General features: G+C 27.2%; 1 protein-coding gene across 3 annotated transcripts; it reads right to left on the reverse strand.

The window, feature by feature from the left end:
* Nucleotides 1–1,709: 1,709 nt before the first annotated feature.
* On the reverse strand, nt 1,710–23,641 carry LOC107451511 (uncharacterized). 3 transcript variants are annotated; one of them, XM_087162750.1, is made up of 7 exons: nt 23,568–23,641; nt 9,396–9,516; nt 7,471–7,535; nt 6,434–6,541; nt 4,944–4,985; nt 3,993–4,016; nt 1,710–1,968 (listed from the first exon to the last, which is right to left on the reverse strand). In XM_087162750.1, the coding sequence occupies exons 2-7, from the start codon at nt 9,493–9,495 to the stop codon at nt 1,897–1,899; spliced, it is 411 nt and encodes a 136-aa protein (XP_087018876.1). In that variant the 5' UTR covers nt 9,496–9,516; nt 23,568–23,641; the 3' UTR covers nt 1,710–1,896. The 3 variants fall into 3 exon arrangements, with proteins under 3 accessions (XP_087018876.1, XP_087018884.1, XP_087018880.1); XM_087162758.1 differs by lacking the exon at nt 23,568–23,641 and adding an exon at nt 16,256–16,446; XM_087162754.1 differs by lacking the exon at nt 23,568–23,641 and adding an exon at nt 14,794–14,926.
* Nucleotides 23,642–25,245: the final 1,604 nt, after the last annotated feature.

Raw genomic sequence — 25,245 nt, forward strand, 5'->3', positions numbered from 1 at the left:
CAAAAGGACTAGGAGAGTTTTGTGCAGTAGTTTTTTTGACACAGTTATTCTAAAAGATCTTCTACTGGAACAAGAATGGTTAAACTGTCTGGTGTGCACCAAACGTGCACGTCAGATATTAATAAGTGGCTCTTCTTTAAGTTCACTAACTATCGGAATTTCCTGCTCCATTTTTGTTTTATTAAATTCATTTTATTTTTTCTAGATCATTGCTTAGCTGTAAGTTTACCTATCAAAGACACATTTCCGTCCAAATCAAAATTAACTAATACTGCTATACGTTGTTCAATCATACTCATGAAATTGACATTAACTAATTAAAGTTTTAATTAAGTTATCTTGCTTTCTTTTCTAGCTTAAGTGAAGCAGATAGTATCCTTACTTCTATTTGCTAACTCAGGATAGGTGCATGGCATGGAAACTACAGAGGCGAAAAAAGCTTTACTCTTAAAAAAACGTAAATAATTTTAAGTACGAAAATGTAAATGAAAATTTCATTTGCGTAATAAGGAAACATCTTAAAAATCCAAGTTATAAGTTTACTACACATTTTTTTAAGTTATATCAAAAAATTGTGTTGAGTTGCTGTCGTTGTTGTCGGCCATTAAGGCAGAGGGGATGCCATCTACGACCAAGCAGGGTAAAAAAAATTTTTTTCAACTATTTTTTTTTGAAAAAAAAAAAAAAAACTGGAGCTCTTAATGCTAGTCTTCTCATTTATTTTTTTCATAATGAACAATAGAACGATGCATAAATAATTCAAGTATTCAAAATCTTTAAATAATAGATGTAATGCGTTTTTTAGAAACTTAGGCAAATCTGTCGATTTTTTTCAACTTCCAAATCAATTTCTCGATGAATGTTTAATAATGCGAGTCAATTTAATTGTTTTTGCGTTTGAGTTGCTCTAAGCCAAGTTTTGAGACGTCGAAGAGTTGAAAAGGAACGTTCTGCGGTTGCTGCACTAACTGGCAGAGTTATTAGTGAAGAGCATAATTACACGAAAAAATATACACCTACCTAGGTGTATATGGCCCTTTAAATAATTGTTAAAATATTTTATTTCTTTTGTAAACTATTAAAATTTTTTTTTTCGATTTGGGGAGGTGGTCATGACTCCTATGACCCCCCCCGCTGGATCCGCCAGTGTGGCCAAGAATTCGACTTCTGTCTCACCCATACGTCACACCCGTTTATTGGGTTAACCCATTCATACGTCCATTCATTCATCCACAGATCGTAATTTGGACCTGAACAGAGAATGATCAATCATTCTCTAATTCAGTACCTCCAGAGGGGTATTGATTTGTTATGGGAATATGGAGGTCTTTGTAACCTAACAGATTTAACATTCACCATTCACTTCACGGGGAGTCTTCTGGATTCAAACTCCCGTATTGTGTAGAGTAAAAATAATAATTGAATACTTTTAGTGATAAAGAAAATTTAATTTAATATGCATTTTGAACGAATGTAATTGCTTATCTTGAAGAGACGAAAAAGAAAACAAACTCTATTAAATATCGAAATTTTGTTTAAAATGTTATTTTCTTGAATAAGGCAGTACTTAAATTTTCATTAGATTGTACCAGTTTCAGGTCTCTTTAGTTTAATAGTTCTCAAAAAAGTGGAGAGAAAGTTGAGAATGTTTTTTTTTTACAAAAAGAGTGATGAATCAAAAGGCTCAGACAACAGAAAGTAGAACTAAATGCTTTTAAAAATAAATTTATTTTTACCCATTCTAATATTTTATCTACAATTACATACACACATTATTTGGGTCTTAATGCTATAGTAATTTATTTTCTTTTTGCAGCACTACTAACACATTTTTTATAAAACAGTGTGCTAAAAGTATCTATAATATCACCAATTTAGAAACAAAAACAAATGTATTTATTCTTCAGAACTTTCTGTTTCTGGATTCATGTTGAGAGGATATCTTTGGAACACTTCTGCTAAACATTTCTAAAATTAATTGAAAAAAAAAATATAAGTTGTAAAAAATTTGAAAACAGTTACAACTAAATTTATTTAACTGCAATAAAACATTTCTTAAAGGAGGAATTCATTAATAAATTAGAGTATCGGTAGAAATTGTTTTTAGGCTATGGAACCCTAAATGGCCAACTATCTTTCGACGGAATCCTGACATTATAAACAAAGAATATCAAGACATTTGTGAACGTATTAAGCAAGAACACTCGCATCACAATGAGATGTCCCGGGTTCGAATCTCAGTGATGACAGGTCGATACGAATTCCTCACCCGGCTTACACAGACCACAGTGCTGACGTCAAATATTCTTCAGTGATAGATGGATCATGGGTTAGAATCTTCTTGCTGTTAGGCTAACCCTAGGAGGTTTTCGTGGTTCTCCACTCCATATAACTGAAATGCAGGTTAATTACATCAAAATGTCCTCTATGAAGGCAAATCAATTCCGATACTTGATCTAGTTCCCTTGTCTTCTGGAGTGGGTTCAAAATTTCAAGACTACAAAGTTGAACATTAGTAGTCGTAAATTAACAAAATTGGGCTGTCTGTTCAACCACGGTTATAAAGTAAGAGGAGGGAAATTCTTTTATTGTCTTATCATTAATCTTAAATTATGTTTTATATCCGACAGTCCAGGAGCTGAATAGAGTCTAGTTATGAATTTAATTTTGGTGTTTATACATAAGCTGAAAATAAATTATATAAGTCGAATCATGATTTTCATTGAAATTAAAACTAAAAATAATTGCAATAAACATTGAAAACTTTATGAGGGACGCATAATTCTTTATTAACAAATTTAGTTATTTTGATTTGAAAAGCGCTATGGGAAACACTATTTCAAGTTTTATCAAGTCTGTCTTTTTCATACTTTATTCAATATATTGTTATTAAAAAATTATATTTTCTTAATGAAAGCAACTTCGCCATTCTTTTTTTATTAACAGTTTACTTTAAATAATTTAGTAAAGGCAATCAAATTTATAAATATATAGTGTAATATTGATAGAATCTAAATGTAATTGCAGGTTTTGAAAATGTAATAAAAAACCCTATGAAAAAGTTCTAGTTCTCGGAACCCCTGTAACTTTCCCGCGGTACCCTAGCCGTGGAATACCTTTTGGGAACGGCTGAATTAGTGTATACTAAAAGTCATGTTTGTATGGTTTCTATTTATCTGGAACAATAGATAATTTAAAACAGAAAAAAAAAATAACGACGTGTTTAATTTCTGGATCTTGATCCGTTCTAATTTTTGTTTGATGAGAATTAGCACATGTTTCAGTAAATTTTTTTTTTTTTTTGCTTCTCTTAAAATTTTTACTATCTAATGTAAGGGGTCGTGTTTTTGTTTGCTCAATTAAATTTTATTCAAAACTAGATAAAATTTTTGTTTACTGTTTCATACTACAGCAACTTTAAAAGACAACTTTAAAGTTTTTGTATGCTGTCAATGTGAGAAATACGGGAGAGTATTTTTTAAAATTTTTATTTCAAAAATAGTTTATTTCGTTAAAAATTTGTATTACTGAAATTGCTTAAATAATAATATTTAATATTGTACGTTTTATCGTTTTTCTTAAAATTGTACCTTTTTTTTATTTAAACTTAACGAAATTTGTAAAATGCACATAAACAAAGAACCGTACGATATTGTTTGCATGAAAATGTTAAATCAAGAAAATACGAACATTATGAATGTACTCTTCACAAAACTATTATGCATCATCTCTAATTTTCTGACTTTTTGAATATCTTATATTTTACATATTCAGGTATATACTATGAGACAGAGTAAACAGCAATCATTAGTTGGTGTATAAAAGATTGTTAATTATTATTTAATTTCACTACTTATCTAGAAATCTGTCCAAATTTGATTTAAAACTAATTTTGAATTTTTAAAATTTTGTGCTGTTAAGTCCTATGAAATTTAAAGGAAAATCAAAATTGAATCCTTAAATCCACTAAAATGAAGAATTAGTTGACTTACTGCTGCTTCTTCTTCGTTCACCATCTGAAAAATAACGGCAAAATATGTATTATCTCTATTGTGCTACTATATATATATATATATATATATATATATATATATATATATATATATATATATATATATATATATATATATATATATATGTATGTATGTATGTATGTATGTATGTATGTATGTATGTATGTATGTATGTATGTATGTATGTATGTATGTATGTATGTATGTATGTATGTATATATATATATATATATATATATATATATATATATATATATATATATATATATATATATATATATATATATATATATATATATATATTTTGATTCGATGACATGATTTTTTATGAATCAAATAGGTCAGTTATCAATATGTTCTAATTGATAACCATATTTAGATTTACACTTTTTCTGAACTAATATAATTGTTTGAAATAGCTTTAAATTTATTGTCCTGAAAAAGTGAGGTTAGACCAAATTTCATAAACACAATACTTTTAATTTTTAAACGAGTGTTAAAATGCTCTTAAATCAAAAACGTAAAAATAAAAACTATTATTTAATATTCAGAGTTCTGCAAAATACATATATTTCATCATTTGAGTTTAAGTACTTGAACAATGGTAATTTTAGTTGACTATTTAGCATATATTTAGCACGTTTCATATATTATTAAATTTTCTTTTACCGTACTTCGATTATTAGAATTTTGGTTCAACAGTTCATGTTATTTTATCTATTGTACGATGATTGTAAATTCATTAATTATGAGTTTCTAAAAATTTATTGGTTTTATTGGCTCTTAAGGTTATTAAAAACGTATAATTCCCAAATAGTTTAAAAATATAGATTAAATAATAGTTGCAAAAAGCCTAATATTTGAAATAATTCGTCAAAGTTTTTATAGTTTCTTTTCTTCTAAATAAACAAAAAATGCTTTTTATCTTACCTCCTTTCTGTTTTGGTTGTTCTCTTCGTAGCATACTCCAATCTAGTGAAATAAATAAATTTAAAAAAAAAATGTAACTTAAAGTATAATTTTTTCTTGTAAGCCAACAAAATATTTTCGAATACAGTCATTTACAGCAATTATTTTTCAAAAGCTCAAATAAAGTAACCTTACAATAATAGTTTGGGATTCATTTAATTATAGTATTCTATCTAAAGTGAATGCATTATTTTAATAAAACAATTTGTTTCGATGTTTTTACTATGAAATAATAATTATATATATATATATATATATATATATATATATATATATATATATATATATATATATATATATATATATATATATATATATATATATATATATATATATATATATATATTTATATATATATATATTTCATATCCTTTTTTTTTTTTTTGAAAGTTTTGAAACATGAATTTATGCTTCAAAGCACAGATTTATTTAAACAGCATACGTCATTTAAAAAGCAACTGTGTTGGTATTACTTTTGAATTTGTTTAGATTATCAAACTATATATTTATTTTTTGAATTTTGAAGCCTGAATCTATATAAATTCAAATTATCGAAAATCACGAGCCTACAAAGACCTTATTTTACGTTCATTACCCTAAAAGTTACAAGATCGATTTCGATGTGTAAATTTGTTGAAAAACTGAAATCGTTTCTTTTTAATTACTGCTAAGAGTTTTTTTTGTTAGGCCTAATTATGATTTTCCTAATATATACACCGAAGAGCCATTACATTATGATCACCCTCCATCTATAACAATGGGCTCGCCCAGGTTTACATGGTTTCTCGCCAAGGAACAATGTTTTCATGGGGCACATTAGGACCCATAATCCTCATAGAACAATCCCTAACGTCTGTAAGCTACTTGAACATAATTGCAGACAGGGTTCATCCATTCATGGCAACAGTTTTTCCTGCGGGGGATGGTGTTTACCAACAGGATAATGCACCATATCATAAGGGTCGAATCGTCATGGATTTGTTCGAGGAACATTCCAGTGACTTTCAAATCATGTCTTGGCCCCCAAATTCACCTGACCGTAGTCCAATAGAGCATTTGTGGTCCTACTTGGAAAACCAAATTCGTGCTGCCACGCTACCCCCTCGCAATGTGAGGAAATTGCAGGACCAGTTGGTGAGCGCTTGGTGTCAGATACCTCAGACTACCTATCAGCACCTTGTGGAATCAATGCCACGTCGGGTGCTAGCAGTTTTGAGGACTAAAGGTGGTCCTACATGCTATTAGCAGGGTGGTGATAATGTATAATGGCTCTTTGGTGTATACGTAATATACGTATGTATGGGAAAGAATGTTCGAATAGTTCTCTAAAATTACTTTATTCAAGAACATCCTGAACATTCGACTGTTAGTAAATTAATATTTGGAAAGAAAGTTTATGCATGAGCGTATAATATTCAATAATAAAGAGATAGCATTAAAAATGCATGTACCTGTTCAATCAGGGTCATGTTCTGGCAACCTTGCCTTACATAGAAGGAAGGTTCCTTATCAGCTGATCCGAAGATTCTTTCTTTGCATATAACAGATATTTCCAGATTCTGTAAAATACATTTAGTTTAAAATTCTACTGTACTGGGAAATTCATTATAAAAATTTGTTTTCCACATTTAATAATTTTTTTTAACGATGTAAGTGTTTTGGGGAATATTTGATACATTTTGATCTTAATTATGCCCTACTTTCGATTTTGTTGTAATAGTTTTTGGCAGACTTGACCTATCCTGTAGCAAACTTGAATCAATTAACAAATGAGGCTGTTTTATGTTCTGCTATACATTTTACGAGTCTTTGCTTGCAAGAAGCCACCGGACTCCTTATCTGGTTAATATTCGGAGAGTTTACCGGCCATTTTTAAATATCTATTTTTTTTATTTTTAAATTTGGGTAAGGAGCCAAATTTTGTGGGAAAGTTCCTCCTTTGCTAAAGAAGATGGGTGGATGTTTCTTTTGTAACTATTTGACCTCATTCTTTTAACCATTAGTTTTCTTTGTTCAACATCTCTTCAACAGGGATGAGTTGTTATAAAAATAGTACCAAAATATTTTTTTCTTCCTAAAAATTGGAAAAATCCAAGAATTTTTCTTTGCTTTTATTAATTTACTCGCTACTGTGCGTAATTTTATAGCGATCACTTATAATATTTCTTCTATGACTCAAAAATAATGGTGTGAGTGAAAGCAACGTGGTTTCTTTCGTAAATAATGTGCAATTTTGGGACAAAAATCTATAATTCTATGACAGAGAAACAATTTTACTCTTTTATGTTCTACGTCATACAACGATGTATAAGAATTTTATTTAGACTCCCGACGAAAAAACACAACGTAGCGAAATATTTGTTTCAATATTTAATAGAATCCACAAGTCTTAATTTGACTAACTTTTTATTTATTTATTTTGTTCTTAAGTGACCTGAAAGCAACGACGCAACCTTTAAACATGAGAGGTAATAAAAATCAAACATACCCTTTGTGATGCATACCGTTGGAAACAATTGTCGATCCCGTTGAACATCTCATCAGTACCACTAACTGCAAGTAAAAATTAAGCATATGCAATATATGGAAACATAACACAGGAGAACGCCATTAAATTTCTGACATTTGAATTTTATATGCATACAAGTCTTATAGTTGCAAATTAAAAATGTTCGGAGCTTTTCAATTTCAATCAAATCAAACATTCAGTTCAATCAAATCATTGAATTGAATGCTGAACTCAATGGCACAAAGGGAAAATTGGATTTACTCAGTCAAACTGAACAATTATCAAAAAAAAAAAAGAAAAAAAAAAAAGAAAAATTGAACAATCATCTTGAGGTTTTAATATTTTAGCCTCGTCAAAAATTTTCATTTATTGGTATTACGAACATAAATAGCATCTTGAATAAATTTGGACACATATATATCTACGACTTTGAGCGAATATGTAGTGAATTAGTTAAAATGATTAAATTAATGTGCTAAATCCCCACCCTTCCGATTGTCCTCGGCGGTCTAACATTCCCCGCGGATAACGAATTTCTCGAATCAGACGTCCGCGCGGACGTCCATTTTCCCGTTAATGTTCGTGATACATTTTCAATTTTTGTTATCTTACAAGAGTCTAGCACCTTACTTCTAAAATGACCCTAATAATCTAGAAATCCCGTTAATTCCTTTATCAGACCAAATGCGCATGCTCACGTAATCGGTAAAGAAAATAAAAATTGTTCTGTGCATGTTATCCTTTCAGATTTCTGTGCAGAAACCTCTGTAAGTTAGATCCCTGGAGTGCCTTATTGGCTCTTGGCATTTCCGGCAAAATTAAATTCCTAGTGCACTTTAGCATCCAAATAGAGTCTCGGCGCTGCTATCTAGTGTGGCAGAAAGTAGACGTCCAAATTAACATGACCAACGGTATCTCACCCATTGCGGTGGTCCTGAAAGAGTGGATACCACCTCTGGAGAACGCACTAGGACTGCTCATCGAGAAGACTGATTGTGCAGCTCATTGGAAATAATAATAAAAAAAAAACCTCTGTAAGTTATTGGCTTGATTGTGGAACTGGCAAACGTCATATTTGATTCATTTAAAAAAAGCAGTAGGCTCGGATAAATTGACATTCCAGATAACTTGACCTTTGTCATTTGAAGTGTTTCATAAAAGAAAGATGTAGATCTCATAAAAGATAAATGTAGATTTTGAATTTATGAAGATAGTAACAAGTGCATATCAGATAATATTGAACGATATTTTGATTTTATTATGTTCATTATGTAAATTCTTACAGCTAAATTTCGAAAATTGCTTCTTGATACAAATTTCTAAAATGTGATACAATTTAAGTTGTAGGGGTTCTTACAGATTTTTGCAATGTTCCTAAAGGCAACGTTACTATTTGTTCAATTTTTTAAAAATTTTGCTAAAGAGTCTTCGTATGGCAATCTTTCATTACACTGCAGCATACGTTCTTCACCGAATTTCTTCCAATTAAAGCGTGCATTAAAAACTATACATTATTTTCAGAACTGGGCAGTATTATTTTTTTTCTATTCGGAATTTCTGGAGAGGTTGGATAAAAACTGTTCGTTTTATTTTTGACAAATAATATAAAACACTAAAATAATTAACTCTAAAATTACTCGGTTTTTAATCAATTACTTGAAATTCGAAAATTGCATAGATAAAGCAAATCGATGCCTTCACTTCCTAAAGATGCTCTCGACTAAATTTTTCAATTAAAGTTTTCTGTCCCACAAAAGTTCAAATAGCTTTTTTGCTATAGGCAATTTTCTGGTGACTTTTTTGGGATAATTTTGAATTTAGAAAAAAAAACAACTTTATGTCATAAGAAAATAATATAAAATGAAATGAAAACAATATAGTAAAGGTCCTATTAATATACTTACTACACAGCATTCTCATCATATTCATTTCTTCTTCATCTGAAGGCAACTGAGAGGTTACTACTGCAACAAAAGCTAGCACTAACACTAAGCAAAAATTCATGGTTACCAGAGAATGTTAAACCTGAAAAAATTTAATAATTCTCTATTAAAAACAAATTAGCAATTAACTATAAAAAGGGTTATAAGTATGGTTAAAAGAGTTGCTATGTTAAACAAAAATGATTAAAGAAAAATTAAAAATGTATGTATTTTTTTTAATACTTTAAAATACAATCTCGTTAGATAAATGTAAGAAATATAGTGATGATGACTAGTTAACAGACAGTATTTACAGCGCAGAATAAAAAGGATTTGTTTAGATTGCTATTACTACAAAAACTAGCACTAACGCCATTTAAAAAGCACAATTGCTACAACAGCATTTAGTAGTTTTCTTTTAAAAATAATTACTAGATCATTATTTTTTTTACATGAATTAAACGTTTAGTAATTCTCTTTTAGGGAACAAGCTGGTCAATAAATTATAAATATTTTTAAAAGAGTTGGAATGTTAAATGAAAACGACTGCCGAAGATAAATAAAATGAAAATATTTTTTAGTTAACGCTAAACAGTATATATATATATATACACTACCGGTCAAAAGTTTGCGAAAATTTTTAAATCTGCAAAGAAAAGGCCTAAATTCAAATGTTCATAGAGCTGCGAAAAATCATTCAAATGGCATGAAAATTTGATATGTTCTGAAGTGAACCCTCTACTGTTAGTTACATATGATCAAATTGCAATACTTTGTTTTTTGCGAACTGAATCCAGCTTTTCATCACGGATTGTTTTTATGGTGAAAAAAGTTGTTAAGTTTGAACACTTGCCAAACTTGCAAAAAATATTTTTTGTACTTTCTGTTAATAGAAAATAGTTATTTGAACAGTTCTATGTAAGCCCTCAAAATTTCAAATCGATTCGATTTTTTTTGACGAAGTTATAGAATTTTGAAAAACATGTGTACTTCTCTCGATTTTTGAGCATTCCACATATGCAGTCTTCTGGTCTATACATCTTCTATCAAAGAACTTTTTAATTTTTATGTTTCTATATTTTCAAATAATTAATATTTATCATAAAACAAATACTCTTATTCATTATTGTAATTATTATTGTTTATATTTATTGTTTATATTTATTGCTTACCTGTATTAGTTTTGTTGTGATATTTTTACTTTATATTAAATTAAATAAAAAAGTTATAACAATAATTACATAAATAATTCTAAAAAAATAATAACAATAGTATAAAAAATTTGCATTTTTATTAAACTATTTTATTTACAACAGGTCAAATATTTAACATATTCTTATTCGTATTTTGTAATTAAATAAATTAACATTTAAATCTTAGATTCCTCGAATCATCCACCTTTTGCTTTTATTATAGCCTTACATATGCATAGCATTCGTTCTAATAAACCATTAATCACTTCAAGTGATATAGAGTTCCATTCCTGTTGTAAAATGTCCCATAACTGACTTCGATTCAAATATCAGAGCATCGTTTGCAAGAACAAACAAATTTTAGATGAAATGTGACATCTATGAGATATTGTTTTAATTATATTCATAATAAGTTCCTTGTAGTAACAATAATTACAATAATAAATAAGAATATTTGTTTTATAATCAATATTAATTATTTGAAAATATAGAAAACATTAAAATTAAAAAGTTCTTTGGTCGAAGATGTATAGACCAAAGGACCGCAAATGTGGAATGCTTAAAAATCGAGAAAAGTACACATGTTTTTCAAAATTCTATAACTTCGTCAAAAAAAATCAAATCGATTTGAAATTTTGAGGACTTACATAGAACTGTTCAAATAACTATTTTCTATTAACAGAAAGTACAAAAAAATTTTTTTGCAAGTTTGGCAAGTGTTCAAACTTAACAACTTTTTTCACCATAGAAACTACTCATGATGAAAAGGTGGATTCAGTTCGCAAAAAACAAAGTATTGCAATTTGATAATATGTAACTAACTGTAAAGAGTTCACATTAGAACAGATCAAATTTTCATGCCATTTGAATGATTTTTCGCAGTTCTATGAACATTTGAATTTAGAACTTTTTTTTGTAGATTTCAAAATTTTCGCAAACTTTTGACCGGTAGTGTGTATATATATATATATATATATATATATATATATATATATATATATATATATATATATATATATATATATATATATATATATATATATATATATATATATATATATATATACATAATTTAGCATATTTGTACAAAAAATAGTCATAATTAAAGCTAAATTATTCCCAAATTTTTTCAAGCAGAAAATAAATTTGCAAGCACTATGGGTTATCAATGCTGTGCAATTTTATTGTGTTGAAACGATTAGAATAATACTTTTGTGGAGAATTGGTTAATTCTTCTACATTTCTATTATACTGCTTAAATAATTAAAAAAAAAAGAATTATTGTTTGTAAAGTAAAAATAACGAAGAAAAACATTTAGCATATTTGAGCAAAAATGTGTGTCATGAAAACCAAATTCTTCTTTTTTTTATTCAAAATAAATTGGCAAACTCTAAGATGTATTAATATTGTAAAATTTTATTGTGTTGAGAAAATCAGAAAAATACTTTTGTTGAAAACTTGTGGACCCTTCCTTGTTTTTCGTATTCCATTTAAGTAATTAAAGGAAAGGAAGTACTTTTTGGTAAAATAATAATAATAACATAAGGAAAAGAAAAAGAGAAAAAAGGAAAAAACTATTTAGCATTTTTGAGCAATTAATATGTATAATGAAAACCAAATTATTTTTAAATTTTTCCACTTAGACAATAGATTTAAATAATTGACAAACATCATAGGACAGGGAAGGCGAACCAATGGCACGCGTGCCATTTATGGCACGAGACACAATATTTTGGGCAAGCCATCGATCACAATTGTTATTACACTATGAATTGTTATTACACAAATATTATTACACTATGAAGCATATGTAACAATTAAAATAAAATTAAAACGAACAAAATAATAAACAATCATTAATAAAAAAATTAACAATTAATGCTAAAAAAACATTTAATAACCATAAAAAACAAGCTAACAATAAATAAATAGCAAAAAATACTGTTCTGCTTAAACTAACATCCTACAACTTAATATAAGTTATTTGTCATCAAATCTGCAATAACAGAATTCACACTGATGTTACTTTAAGTTGTTTTAAGACATGGCAAAATGTATTTTTCCTTCAATGTAAATAAAGAGTTTTGAGTTGATTATTATAATTAATAAGTATTTAGTATTATTATTTTCCAAATAATCACGAAGTCAAAATTATTTGACGGCACGTCTATGACCTCATTAAACAATTTTTTAGAAAAATTGGCACGTTGGTGTATAAAGGTTTGCCACCCCTGTCATAGGATATCATTATAGGAAATTTTTATTTTGATGAAAAAATTAGAAAAATATTTTGGTAGAAAACTGTTTAATTCTTCCATGTTTCTCTTAACTGTTTAAACAGGTTGAAAAAGATTACTTTTTTTGTAAAATAAAAAAGAAGAAAAAATTAAGAGAAGAAGGGAGAAAAAAACATTTAGCATATTTGAGAAATAAATATGTGCAATGAAATCCAAACTGGGTTTAAATATATATGAAATCAAACACACTTTAAAAAAATGCCTCAGCTTAATTTTTAAATTCAGAACTCTTATAAATGATGTGTATAAAATAATTCCCAAAAGACTACGTACGATTATTTCACACTTTGTAAACTGATATAATTAAGACCCTTCATAGGTTTTATCTACTGTTTATCTCCTATGCCTTAGTACTGCACCTTTACTTTTTACATATTCATTTTATTTACAGATAAAAAGGTTATTCAAAATGAGGCGGAAACAAATTTTCTCGATAAAAATTCAACTTCGATAACTTTGAGTGCCGGCATGCTTACGCAACTGAAATGTTTGTATGTATAAGTCAATCAAAAAAAGGAAAACCGAAAAAATAAAAGAAATTGAACATGAGCGTTATTGATTTTACAAATATTGATTATTAAGCTAAATAAGAGTTGCAAAGATAATGATATTTTTTTAAAAATTTTTTGTTACAGAAAAGCAGTTACATTAAATATTTTCTATAATTGTAAAAAATTAAAATGAATACTTCACAGGCAATATGAACAAATTATCCAACTTAATTAATTATTCCAATAATTAAATAATCCAAATTAAACTAAATTATTTCAATATAATTTCAAGAGCATTGTAAACAATAGTCTTCTGTTTATATTATCCGTACTATGATCATAACTAACTAAACATTTAAGCATTTTGGAGAATGGGAAGCGAATCTATCGTTCAAATTTTCATCAATCATAATATGGTGCTAATGTGAACCTTATCACTGTACTTCCAGCTTTAATTAAACTATATTATGGTTAAACATGGTTATATTTCATTAAGGGTGGAGCAAATGTGTGCAGTATTATGGTTAAAAGTTCCGATACTATAATTGAATGTAGAATTTATTTTTTTCAAGTATGTTACAGCCCTTCCTGATTGAAATTGTGATCCAGGATCTTTTCATTCGAAAAAGAGTTCATAAGTTCATTATCTACACAGTGATTTTCAATTGTTGGAGTGTTATTTAATCAAACTTCTCCTTAAGATATATGAAGTAATTTTTAACGTAAGCTCTATACAATTTGTAACAGACAAATAAATAATAATAGGCTTTACAAATAAATAAATTAAGGAATAACATTATCTTCAATTTCATAAAAATGTTAATATATGCAAAATTTATTAATACACGCTTAAATCGTATTAATAAGTTACGATTAGCCACAAATATATTATTAGATAAGTTTAAATTAAGTAAAAGAAATTCAAAATTAGAAGCTTACAAGTTCGTTTGCTAACTTATTAAGTATCCGTTTTTAGTACGAATTAAACGAGGTGAAACCTTTAAATAAATTAAGGACTGACATTATTTTTAAGTCCATAATGTTAATCTATGCAAAGTGTATCAATACTCACTTAAATCGTATTGATAAGTCATGATTAGTCACAAATATATTTATTATTCGATAAGTTACAATTAAGTAAAAGAAATTCAAAATTGGAAGCTTACACTTTCGCTTGTTAACTTATTAAGTATCTGTTTTTAGTAGGAATTAAAAGAGCTGAAAACTTTAAATAAATTAAGGACTAACATTATTTTTAATTTCATAATGTTAGTATATGCAAAATGTATCAATACGCAGTTAAATTGTATTGATAAATTATGATTATCCACAAATATTTTTTTATATCATTAGATTAGTTTAAATTCTAAGTAAAAGAAATTCAAGACTAAAACTTACACGTTTGCCTGTTAACTTATTAAGTAACTGTTTCTTAGTACGCATTAAAAGAGCTGAAACGAGCAAAATAAGTTAATATTCTAGACACTTATAGTGTCTTAGTAAAATAGAAGAAGACCAAGGTTAGCAGAATGTCAAATTTATAAAAGACATAATTGTTAATTGCTATGAAAAAGGAGAAAACTAGTTGCTCAAATTGACAATGGGTTATACTATAAGTATATTTAATAAGGACATAAAAAAACTCACTCAGTTGAGACTGTAATACAAGAAAGATCCTTTTGAAGATAAGATTCTTTTTATTGATCGAAAATAAACGCAACAGTCCTTATTTTTATAATAGATAGATTCAAAATCTATAGTTAATTAATGTTTCATCATTTATTCCTCTGAATAAAGTGTGTAAAATTAATGAATAAACACAAAGGATTGATTTTTAGAAATGATTTTTCTCTTTTCTTTCTCTTTTCCTTTATGAAATGTTATAATAAGCAATACAAATTACATTAGAACGATAAAGTGAATAATATATACAAAACATTTTTCTATTGATCTATCTTTAAGAAGTTAAATGTGTCTAACGCAGCAGAAAACTTGCTCATTCAGTGAAAAAAAGAAGGAAAAGTTGTTATATTCATTACTTGCTTCACAATTAAGATAATGATTTTTCCCATTTCTTTTTTTAATGAAATGTGAAGAAAGAAATATATAATTTAAGTGATTTATTAGAAAATAAATTTCAAAATTTAAATACTTTCTTTTTTTTTAGTTGTAAAAATATTTTTTTACCTGCTTTATTGAGTTGGCATGTATTATATTCTGTTTTACAAGTAGAATTGTTATTTTATTTCGTTATCATTATTAATATTAATATATATTTAAAGTTCCATTGCATTATTTTTCTATTTATTTCTTATAAATACACAAATTCATTTGCAGTTGCAGTTTAGTTGGATTAAACATGTTATAAAAACTATGAGAGGTTAAATTTAGTTACAGATTTTAGAGGAAGTTGTTGAGTTTAACAATACACAATATACTGGGATTTTTATTAAAATTTTTTATCATTAAAAGTGAACATATTCAAGGATTCCAACTTCTACACATTTTGCGAAATATTTTATGAATGGTAAACAGTTAAAAACTAAAGCTTTCAGAAATTTTGCTAATTTTGCAAAACATTTCGGAAGTCTCACTACAAGAGAGCTAGAACAAATTGGTGTTTCATATGATTTTTTTGAATTATATACATGTAGTGGTGGGGAAAATAACTTTAAATCTAATTTATAAAACAAGGAATCATACACTAAGACATAAAATTAGCTAACTCTAGAAGAAAATCTTCCAAAAAGTGCAGAAAGTTATCAGCCCTGCATATTTGTTTGGAGCTATAAATGTAAGCAAGTATATGAATCAAACTAAATATTGGAGAAGTATACAAAGACGGGTTACGTATACTTACGTAATGTGCCTACAAAATTCTGCCTCAAAATAATCTGTCAGCTGTAATAATGCATTTCAACTCGTTATTCGCGAGGAGGAAATATTTATGAAAAGATGGGTACAAGTGAAATAATGGTGAGATAGGTACAAATTTATAAGAGAATTTTGACCGCAGTGGGATTCAGTCTGGTTTTGAGGACAATAGTACGGAACATGCATTGATGGCGGTGACATTTATACAAAGTTTCTAAACTAAATTATAATGGTTCATAGCAAACTAAAGCGAAACAATAAGGGAAGAACTCATGCGTAGCAACTGTTTGCCGTTCTAAATATCTATTTATAGCTGGGAGGACTATTAAAATATTTGCTTTTAACATAAGACTGCGGATGAAGTTTTGAGAGCATTTTGAATTAATTCGCTCCAATTTTAAATGAATTATATTTTTTGGTAACATTATTCCAGGTTAAGAAATTAAACTAACAATGCAAGTTACAAAATAATATAAAAGTCTATAGGTTACAAAATAGTATAGAAAGTCTACTGCCGAAGGATTTTTAATGCAATGAATTAAGATATTGAATAAAGTTTTAAGAGAACTTCATATTAATAGATTGCAGTTTTATAAGGAATTTAGATCTCTTGTTAGCAACATAAAGAGAAATTTATTACATAGTGATATTAAATGTCCTTTATTTTCTTTAATAAGATGTCTTACTATTTTAATCTATAATGCATTTTTCGTTTTTAATCTGAATTTATGAAAAGTATTTTCTTCTTTTTAGTCAACTTAATTATAGTTTCTAAAGTCAATCTTTTTATTAATTTATTCATCTTCAGTTTAATGCCTGTTATTTCATTAATGTTAGAAAGAGATTGATATTTCGATTGGTTCTAAAATGAATGGAAATTTTGCTTGGAGTGGTCAGAAAATTAACGAAACGTTCATAGTCAACTAGAACAGAATGCTAGTTAAAAAGGGAGAGTTCTAGTTAGTCAATAAGTGATCAAAATTTCGATTGATGGTAAATTCCTATTAGTCTCAAATATAGCCATTTTAAATTCCATTTTTTTGGTCTATAAACCATTGAAATTTTTACTGTCATCAAACACAGAATTCTAATAAAAATTTGAGTGCTCTGTCTAGTTGGAAATTGGGCGAAATTTCGATTGCAATAATTTCACGAAGGCGATTTAGTATGGGTATATTAAAAAATTATTGCAATATTACCATAAATGCGTATCTTTAATAAAAAAAACACCATTTTATTTTACTGAAAAGATTCTAAATCATTTTACTATAATAATAAATAATAAATATAATATATGGATCTTCCGCAGATAAAGTTTGTTGTATCATGCGTTGTAAAGAGGTTCGTTTGTTTTTTTTAATACAAGTTGCACCTCATTTGTTTCATATTTTGTAGAATAATAAAGGAGAGAACTGAACTAACAAAAAATAATTTTGTCAAAATTTATATCCGAATAATTTCTTTTCTACGTAAGGCTAATTCGTTTCGAAAGATGCTATGCGTTCCATAAAAATTCCTCAGAGCCAAAAACGGAACTTCTAATGAGATTTTGCACCAGCTTACAGAGTTGAAGAATAAAATCCATAAAATTTTACGGAACAGAAAATCTGATAAACAATAATTTTTACCGTAAAGTCATTGAATCACTGAAATTAAATAAGAATTATTGTAAAAATAACGGTATAACATTTTATAACAGAAATGAGTCTTACGGATGATGCACCCTAGTTTCTATTATATTATACCGTAATTTGATTCGGGATCATGAAGGCCTTAGGTGATCATTTAAAAAATTTCTAGATCTGTTTTAAGTGTTAATGTTTATGAAAGTTTGGTTATGATATTTAAGTTAGCTAAAACATTTGTCCAAAAGCATGCGTTCAAGTATTTTTTGTCACTCTTTATAGTATACATGAACTATATGTCTATGAATAGTGTTCTAAAAGAGATTACAATTATTTATCAAAAAATTAATTATCAAAAATTAATCATCAAAAATTAATTACATATATTTCAATTTAATTAAATTCTTTAAAGTGCGAATGACTTTGAAATTTTTTTCTGAATAAATATCTTTACTCTTAAAAAAATATATATACATTTTTTAAATTCTTTTATGTGAAGCTCAGTTGTCTCAAGCAGTTCTAAATTTGACCAATTCTAACATAAAAATTAAAAAATAAACTAAAGCGTCTAAATAAGGGTTGGTATTATTTGGCAGAAAAAAATAAAAATAAAGCAGTCCTAAAAATAACATCATATTTAATGAGTAAACGAGACCTTCCAATTTTTAATATGTATTTAATATTTTTTAAACATTTATTAAGATAATTATTACACTGTCTAAACTTGAAAAGTTTTCATAGTGGGGATATTTTACTGTTAATAACTATGAAACTTTTCTAAGAAGTCTTTTTCTAGAAGTATTCGACATCAGGTTATTTAACATTAATGATTATGAGACTTATAATGACTACGAAACTTATAATGACAATGAGACTTATGATGATTATGAGACTATTATATAATGAAAAATGTAACTACTTTCATGGGACTGAGAATTTTTTTAAAATGAAATTTAACAGGAAGAGAATAAGGAAAACTTCATCAATAGAATAAAAAGAACCATGAATATTATGCTTTTGTTTTGAATTGAGAAGTTTTTTTTTATTTATTCAACGGAAATTGATGTTTTATGTAACTTATGAAAAATTTGCAAAAATATCTTTTTATAAATCAACGAAAATGACATAAAAAGAATAAATTTACCTTCTTTACTTCCTGAAAAAGAATTTTGGTTAAAATCACTTTTCACCTGTCGAAAAAATAATGTTTTCAAAAGTCGCTTGCTTTTAAATAGAATGATTGATATTCAGAATGACGTCAGAAACTCAAATCAATTACAATAGTTTTCAGAGAAAAAGCAGTTTTAGTTATGAAGGTGACGAGTAAATATTTGCCGTAGATTGGATGAAGGATATGGACTATTTTAAATCAACGTTAAAAATGCCATTCAAAAACTAAATAGAATTTTTAAAGAATAAGATTTTAATTTTAATAAAATTATAAATTATTTAATTGAGTGATGTTAAGAGAAATAGTTGAACTTTAAATATTATGAGAATAAAATTTATTAGATATTACGATATAACTTTTTGTATGAAACTTTGTCCCGTTATTTTTAAACATAGATTTAGAAAAATCAGAAAAATTAAAAAAATGCAATGTGATTCTGTTTTGTAAATACTATCTGTTGAAATAACCAGCAAACCTTGCAAAAAGATTTGTACTGAATAGGATGCCTGCAATTGACGTAGTGTGTGTATCAATGCTATTACGTATGCACACGGAGATTAGTTTGTGATATTATAAAATTCTTTACTTGAGATGCTTATAATGTTTTGTTTAAAATTTGTACATTTGAAAGTGTATAAGAAAATCAAAGTAGAAAATTTATGCAGCGGAATCAGTTCACAACTAATCAAAAAAAGAAATATTACATTTTTTCTCAAAATTGAAATTGGTTATCTCCACCCCTTTTATTTTAACATCTAAATCTGAAACTTAAGATCTTTATGTGTTATAAAAGAACATGTAATAAAGTAATCAGATTTTTGTTTTCATTCAACTTTATTCAAAATGTGTTATTTTTCTATCATGTAAGAAAATTTTATAGTTTTGATTGAAAGCCCAAGAAATAAATGTCCTTTTTATGAAACTTTTCACTAATTCTTACCTACAAAAAAAAGAAGCTTAATAAGTGACTGGTATATTTTTATTAGTTAAATCACTACTCAGTTACTGAGTAAGAGAAGACAGTGATTTATAAGAGTTATATGAAAATCAGTTATGCAAAAAAATAATTAATCCTTTATTTCCAGACATAAGAAGGTGCCAAGTCTTAAAATTGCTAAAAATTTTTTAATAATAAGTAAGTTTTTTTCTTAATAAATAAAGTTAAAATTTCATATGTCTTGCACATTATTATGATTATTGTAATTTTATTGAATAAATATCTTTTATTATTTTCTCATGTAAATTCTTTTCACTGCCAACAATGAACAACATTGGGGGTAGAATCTGCACGTTTTTAAGCGTAACAAAGTTGTTAGTGCAGAAAGAAAGGAGAAAAAGAAATTAGTTTGTACGTTTTTTTAATAAATTAAGAATTTCAGGGTATTGTAAAATATTTTTATTAATTCTTTACAACTTAAGTGCTCAATCTGAACAAAGCAAATATTTTAGAAATAGTAATTCTTTATACTCTGAAAAAAAAAGAAGAAAAATTCAGAAGATTTAAATGATATACAAAACTTCAAAAAAAGGAGAGATTAGAAAACAAAACAAATGCAATTTTTTTCTACATAATTTGGGTTAAAGTGGTATTACGTCGCACTAGAGCTGCACAATGGGCTGTAGGCGACGGTCTGGGAAACATCCCTGAGGATAATCCGAACACATGCCATCACAACAATGGCTCCCTGCTTTGGAAGCCCGACGACTTGCGCGAAATCGAGCAATTTACGGTAGAACAGTTTAACGAGGACCGATACCATGCACTTTCGGTTCATACGCAGGCTGATTAAAGTGGCCACCCACCTTACTGATTACAGCCAACGATGCTTGACTACGGTGTTCTACTAGGATTGTATTAAAGAGATTAATGTTTATTTAAAAATTGCTATTTATGTAACAATAACTCCAGCACTCGATTATGATACCGAGTATTGAGTAAATAAATTATTTTACTATGACGGTTTGTAATTCACTTCCACCACCGACTAGTAATTTCTAAATATTTAAAAAAGGATATGCTCATTCATTTTAATTCAGAAAAATAAGAGATTTTAAGTGCTAATAGAAGAAGAAGTGATTGAAGTTATTTGATCTAGGTGTTGGAAATATAGAAAATAATTATCTAAATTAATCTAAAAACTACACTACTTGTTTTTGCCTTAGAAACTCTAAGGATGTAAGTCAATGAAAGAAATTAAATCAAAAGGTCTTAAGGAGAAGTAGAAAACGATTGTGAAATTAATATCACCAAAAAAATTTAAAGACGCCAATATTTTTTTAAAAAAACTCTATTTAAGCTTTGCCAAAATATTTTAGAAAATAATAATAGAGTTTAAATTTTATTTTTATTTTTCGTAACCATGAATTTAATTTAGAAAGTAGATAAAGTATTTTCTTTAAAGAAACAAACAGTTAAGTTGACAGGTAGACATTTTATCAGGATGTTTGTAGATAAAATAGCTGTGTAATTTAGTAATTTGTATTCATATTGATATAATGCAAATAAGATAGATAATTATGTATATTTGCTTTTAGTTGGAAGGTTATTAATTTTTATTTAATGTTATAATTTTTTTTTGGCTAGGATATGTTTTAATAAGACTGTTTGGATATTAATTTAAATTAAGATATTAAAACTTTCATTTCAAAAAAAGGTATTTTTGTGTAAATAAGCTTTTTTTTTTTAAAAAAAAAAACCTTTTTCTGGGGCTAAATGTTTTTTGGCTAAGGTAAGTCTCCTCATTAGGTTAAAACAAGTTTATCAACGCAACCATGCCAGTACCATCGAGCCCGATTGGAAGAAAGGATGGATGAATAGATAGCATGTACAGCGAATTATAAGTTATATAGGAAAACTAGCAAAAACAATGGCATGACCTTTCGACGCTGGCATGTAAGGATCCGCTACAGTTAGTGTTAGTTGACAAAATGGTTAAACAGTAATGGATTTAAGCTAGATGAATTTTCAGGGGAATTTCTAGGTGAATCTGATGAATTTTTAGAAAGCCAGGTATCGAGAGTTGAAAAGGAAAAAAGTTTCAGGATACTCTGGACAGATGAGGTTGCTTAATGAATTTTCGGCTAAGAGTTTCTATCGGAATTGGAATATAACTTGTTGTTGTGGTTCATTTATGAAATTAAATATATGTTTTTTAAATTTCATCATGATTTATCATAAATTATTAATTTGAAATGAAGTATAAAATAAAATACTCAGTAGACAATAATATTCATTTTTAGGTCTACAATCCAATTCAGTTAACTATATAACTAAATATTACAATTAATCATTTTTACAAAATTTTTAAAATAGCTAGTTTTGATTAAATTATTTTTGCCGCATTAAAATGCAGCTTAACATGTTTATTTGACTCCCTATTTCTCTAATTTTAAATTCTTTAAAGTTCTTTTTACATTTGCATCATTTTTAAATATTTAAGTTAAATAATTAATTTTATTCATCACTATATAATAGTTTTTTACACGCGTCTAATTTTTTCTTCTCACACAGCTTGATAGTTTTATCATAAAAAGAAGTTATCTGACTTTGCTCTGAATCTTGGAATGACAAGTTTAAAATATTATACCTCATCAAGGTGTAATATTGCAAGCTTTTGATTCAAAATTTCAGAACAATGACTTTAAACTTGAAAGAACTCAAAATGTATTTTCCTCATTATTATTGTTATTTTTTTCTGTTTTTGAAATCGATGTTAACAAATTTAATAACACTTGTAGCTGTTGGAGTTTAAAAATGGAGATAATTAGTGTATATTATTTTGACTGGAAAACGATATTGAAATAGCAAAAGCTGCGGGTTTCAAGTTTGCACCTATTTAACTTCTGGTGCAAATAGGACACGGTTGTCCCTTTTTTGTATTTTATCTGACGCTCTAATTACGAGCAAAAATATATTTTGATATTTTTTAATTAAAAAACACAGTAATCTAATTAAAAAAAATCTGAAATTTTATTGGAAGTATGTTTGCATTAAAATCAAAAATTGAAAAAAAGCAGTGTGAGATTTTTGTTAAAAATCATATTAAAAATGTAACAATAATTAATTTCGTATATGAAAGAAATTTAAAGGATGAATAACTGTTCCTTTTACATCTAATTAACTGCCAATAAATGTAGATTCGAAAAATTACAGTCTGGGGAGCCATATTTGGAAGATTTCACCTTTAACGCATTAAAACACACTAGTATTTCATGCTGTATTTCATATAATCAAGTGCTAAATATAATATGTTTTCACTCATTTTGACCTAAATTAATACAAGCTCATGAAGAAAGTATGAAAAATATATGTAATAAAAATTCTGTGTCAAATTCAAATGGGTGTTTGAATGTTTACAAATTGGATAAGCTTTATGTTTATGAAAACACAAAATTTTATTCAATTTTTATTCACGTTTGTGAATTACTATATTTAAAAAAATTATCAATACTTAAAAAATTAAGCGTTGTAGAAAAAAAGAGATTAAATATTTATAACTTACCACAAGTAACTCTAAAGAAATTCACTCGATTAATTTGGTTGATGTAAATTCACTCAAATGATACAGTTGTTTGTAAACTGTCACAGAAAGATCCGTATTTATAAGCAATGAATGATGATGATAAGAAGTTAAATAATTCTTTTTTTGAGCCAGCCTTGACTGCTGCGGAAGTGGCCCCTTGAGCGAATTAATCGAGATAACGTCACGAAACTATGACGTCAATTCTAGTCTTGTTTTGTTCTGAAATTATTATTGAGGACTATTATTGCATTAAGATTGCAGTGTAAGCTTGAAATTATGTTTTTAATATTGATTGTTATTTTTACCAACTTGAAAAAATGTTAATTTGTGAAATTACAGTTTTTAATACTTACTTTAAATGTTAGTAAATTTTTTTTAATTGTATAATACATTTTGAAATTTTGAAAACATCTTTGCTTTATAATGGGTGTATCGGACACTAAGCCTGCGATAAAAATAGAGTAGAATGACCATAAAGCTGTAAAAAATTACAAAATAAGAAAGGGTTAATGTTCCTTCACACGCAAATTTAGAAATTGCATATTAAAAACGTTAACAAGGATAAAAATGGAGTAGAATGACCATAAAGCTGTAAAAAATTACAAAATAAGAAAGGGTTAATGTTCCTTCACACGCAAATTTAGAAATTGCATATTGAAAATCCTTAAAAGCTTAGACATTGATATTCGCTTGTGTGACTTGAATTTTTTATTTTAATATTTTTTTTAATAAACATATAAACTGTCTATGACTTGGGCAAGGATGCTTAAAACAGCTAAAAATGTCTTGGAATTTATTTTAGTCGATTCTATAAGTTTTTGTAGCTAATATTAATTTACTAATAATTAACTTTTTAATTATGTATATAAAAGATATGAAAGCCACGTCGATTGATATACGGGTAAGAGAGGCATTTTTGTCTGCAATTTTATTAAAAGATTTTCATTTACAGAACTATGGTCAAACAGAGATATGCAGAATATCATATTTTTCTTAACATTTATGTAAAACCAATCTAAAAAACCATATTGAAATTGTATATTTAACGAAGATTCATACTTACCTTTTATAATTTTATTTATTGTAAAAATTTATAAGCTTAAAAAGATATAACACAAGCTCAAATTTTCTGAAAGTTTATCTTGATTCAAATTTTACAGCTATTTTTATAGAATTAACCACACAATTAAGTTTATTTTTGCATTCATTAGATAATTAGATGCAAAAATATTAATCGAAAAATGAGTTTTATTGTACTTCAGTTCTTTTTTTTTTTTTTTTTTAACTTTGAAAACTGATTATTGTTACACTGTGCATCAGGCTTTTGTTGCTTCTATGAGCAGTCACCTAATTTTGAGAACATTTGATTCATTTTAATCGCACTTATCTTATATATGATACAGTTGAATTGTATTTCTGCAAGACAATAATAAATAATTTTTAAAATCCTCTAAATGAGCAAAATTTAGAGTTCATATTTAGTTGGTCATGAAATATTACTCATTATAAGAGACAATGTTAAAAGTAAGAAGTTTCATACAAATATAGCAAAAGTAATTTACAATTGAAAAAAAATGCATGGTCAAAATTACTAGAATATGGGAACACCAAAAAGTATTTAATTTTTACCTTAGTGCTTTAATAATGACTTTTGAAG

The sequence above is a fragment of the Parasteatoda tepidariorum genome, chromosome 1, assembly GCF_982258835.1.
Source record: "Parasteatoda tepidariorum strain Cologne lab strain chromosome 1, Ptep-v5.0, whole genome shotgun sequence".
Classification (NCBI taxonomy): Eukaryota; Metazoa; Arthropoda; class Arachnida; order Araneae; family Theridiidae; genus Parasteatoda; species Parasteatoda tepidariorum.

Bases quoted from the DNA above. Each gene is read 5' to 3' on its own strand.
- LOC107451511 (XM_087162750.1), bottom strand. From the start codon at position 9,495: ATGAATTTTTGCTTAGTGTTAGTGCTAGCTTTTGTTGCAGTAGTAACC. The intron at 7,536-9,395 runs GTAAGTATATTA...TTTTACTTGCAG, and splicing joins TATGATGAGAATGCTGTGTA to TTAGTGGTACTGATGAGATG. The intron at 1,969-3,992 runs GTAAGTCAACTA...AATTAATTTTAG, and splicing joins TGAACGAAGAAGAAGCAGCA to AAATGTTTAGCAGAAGTGTT.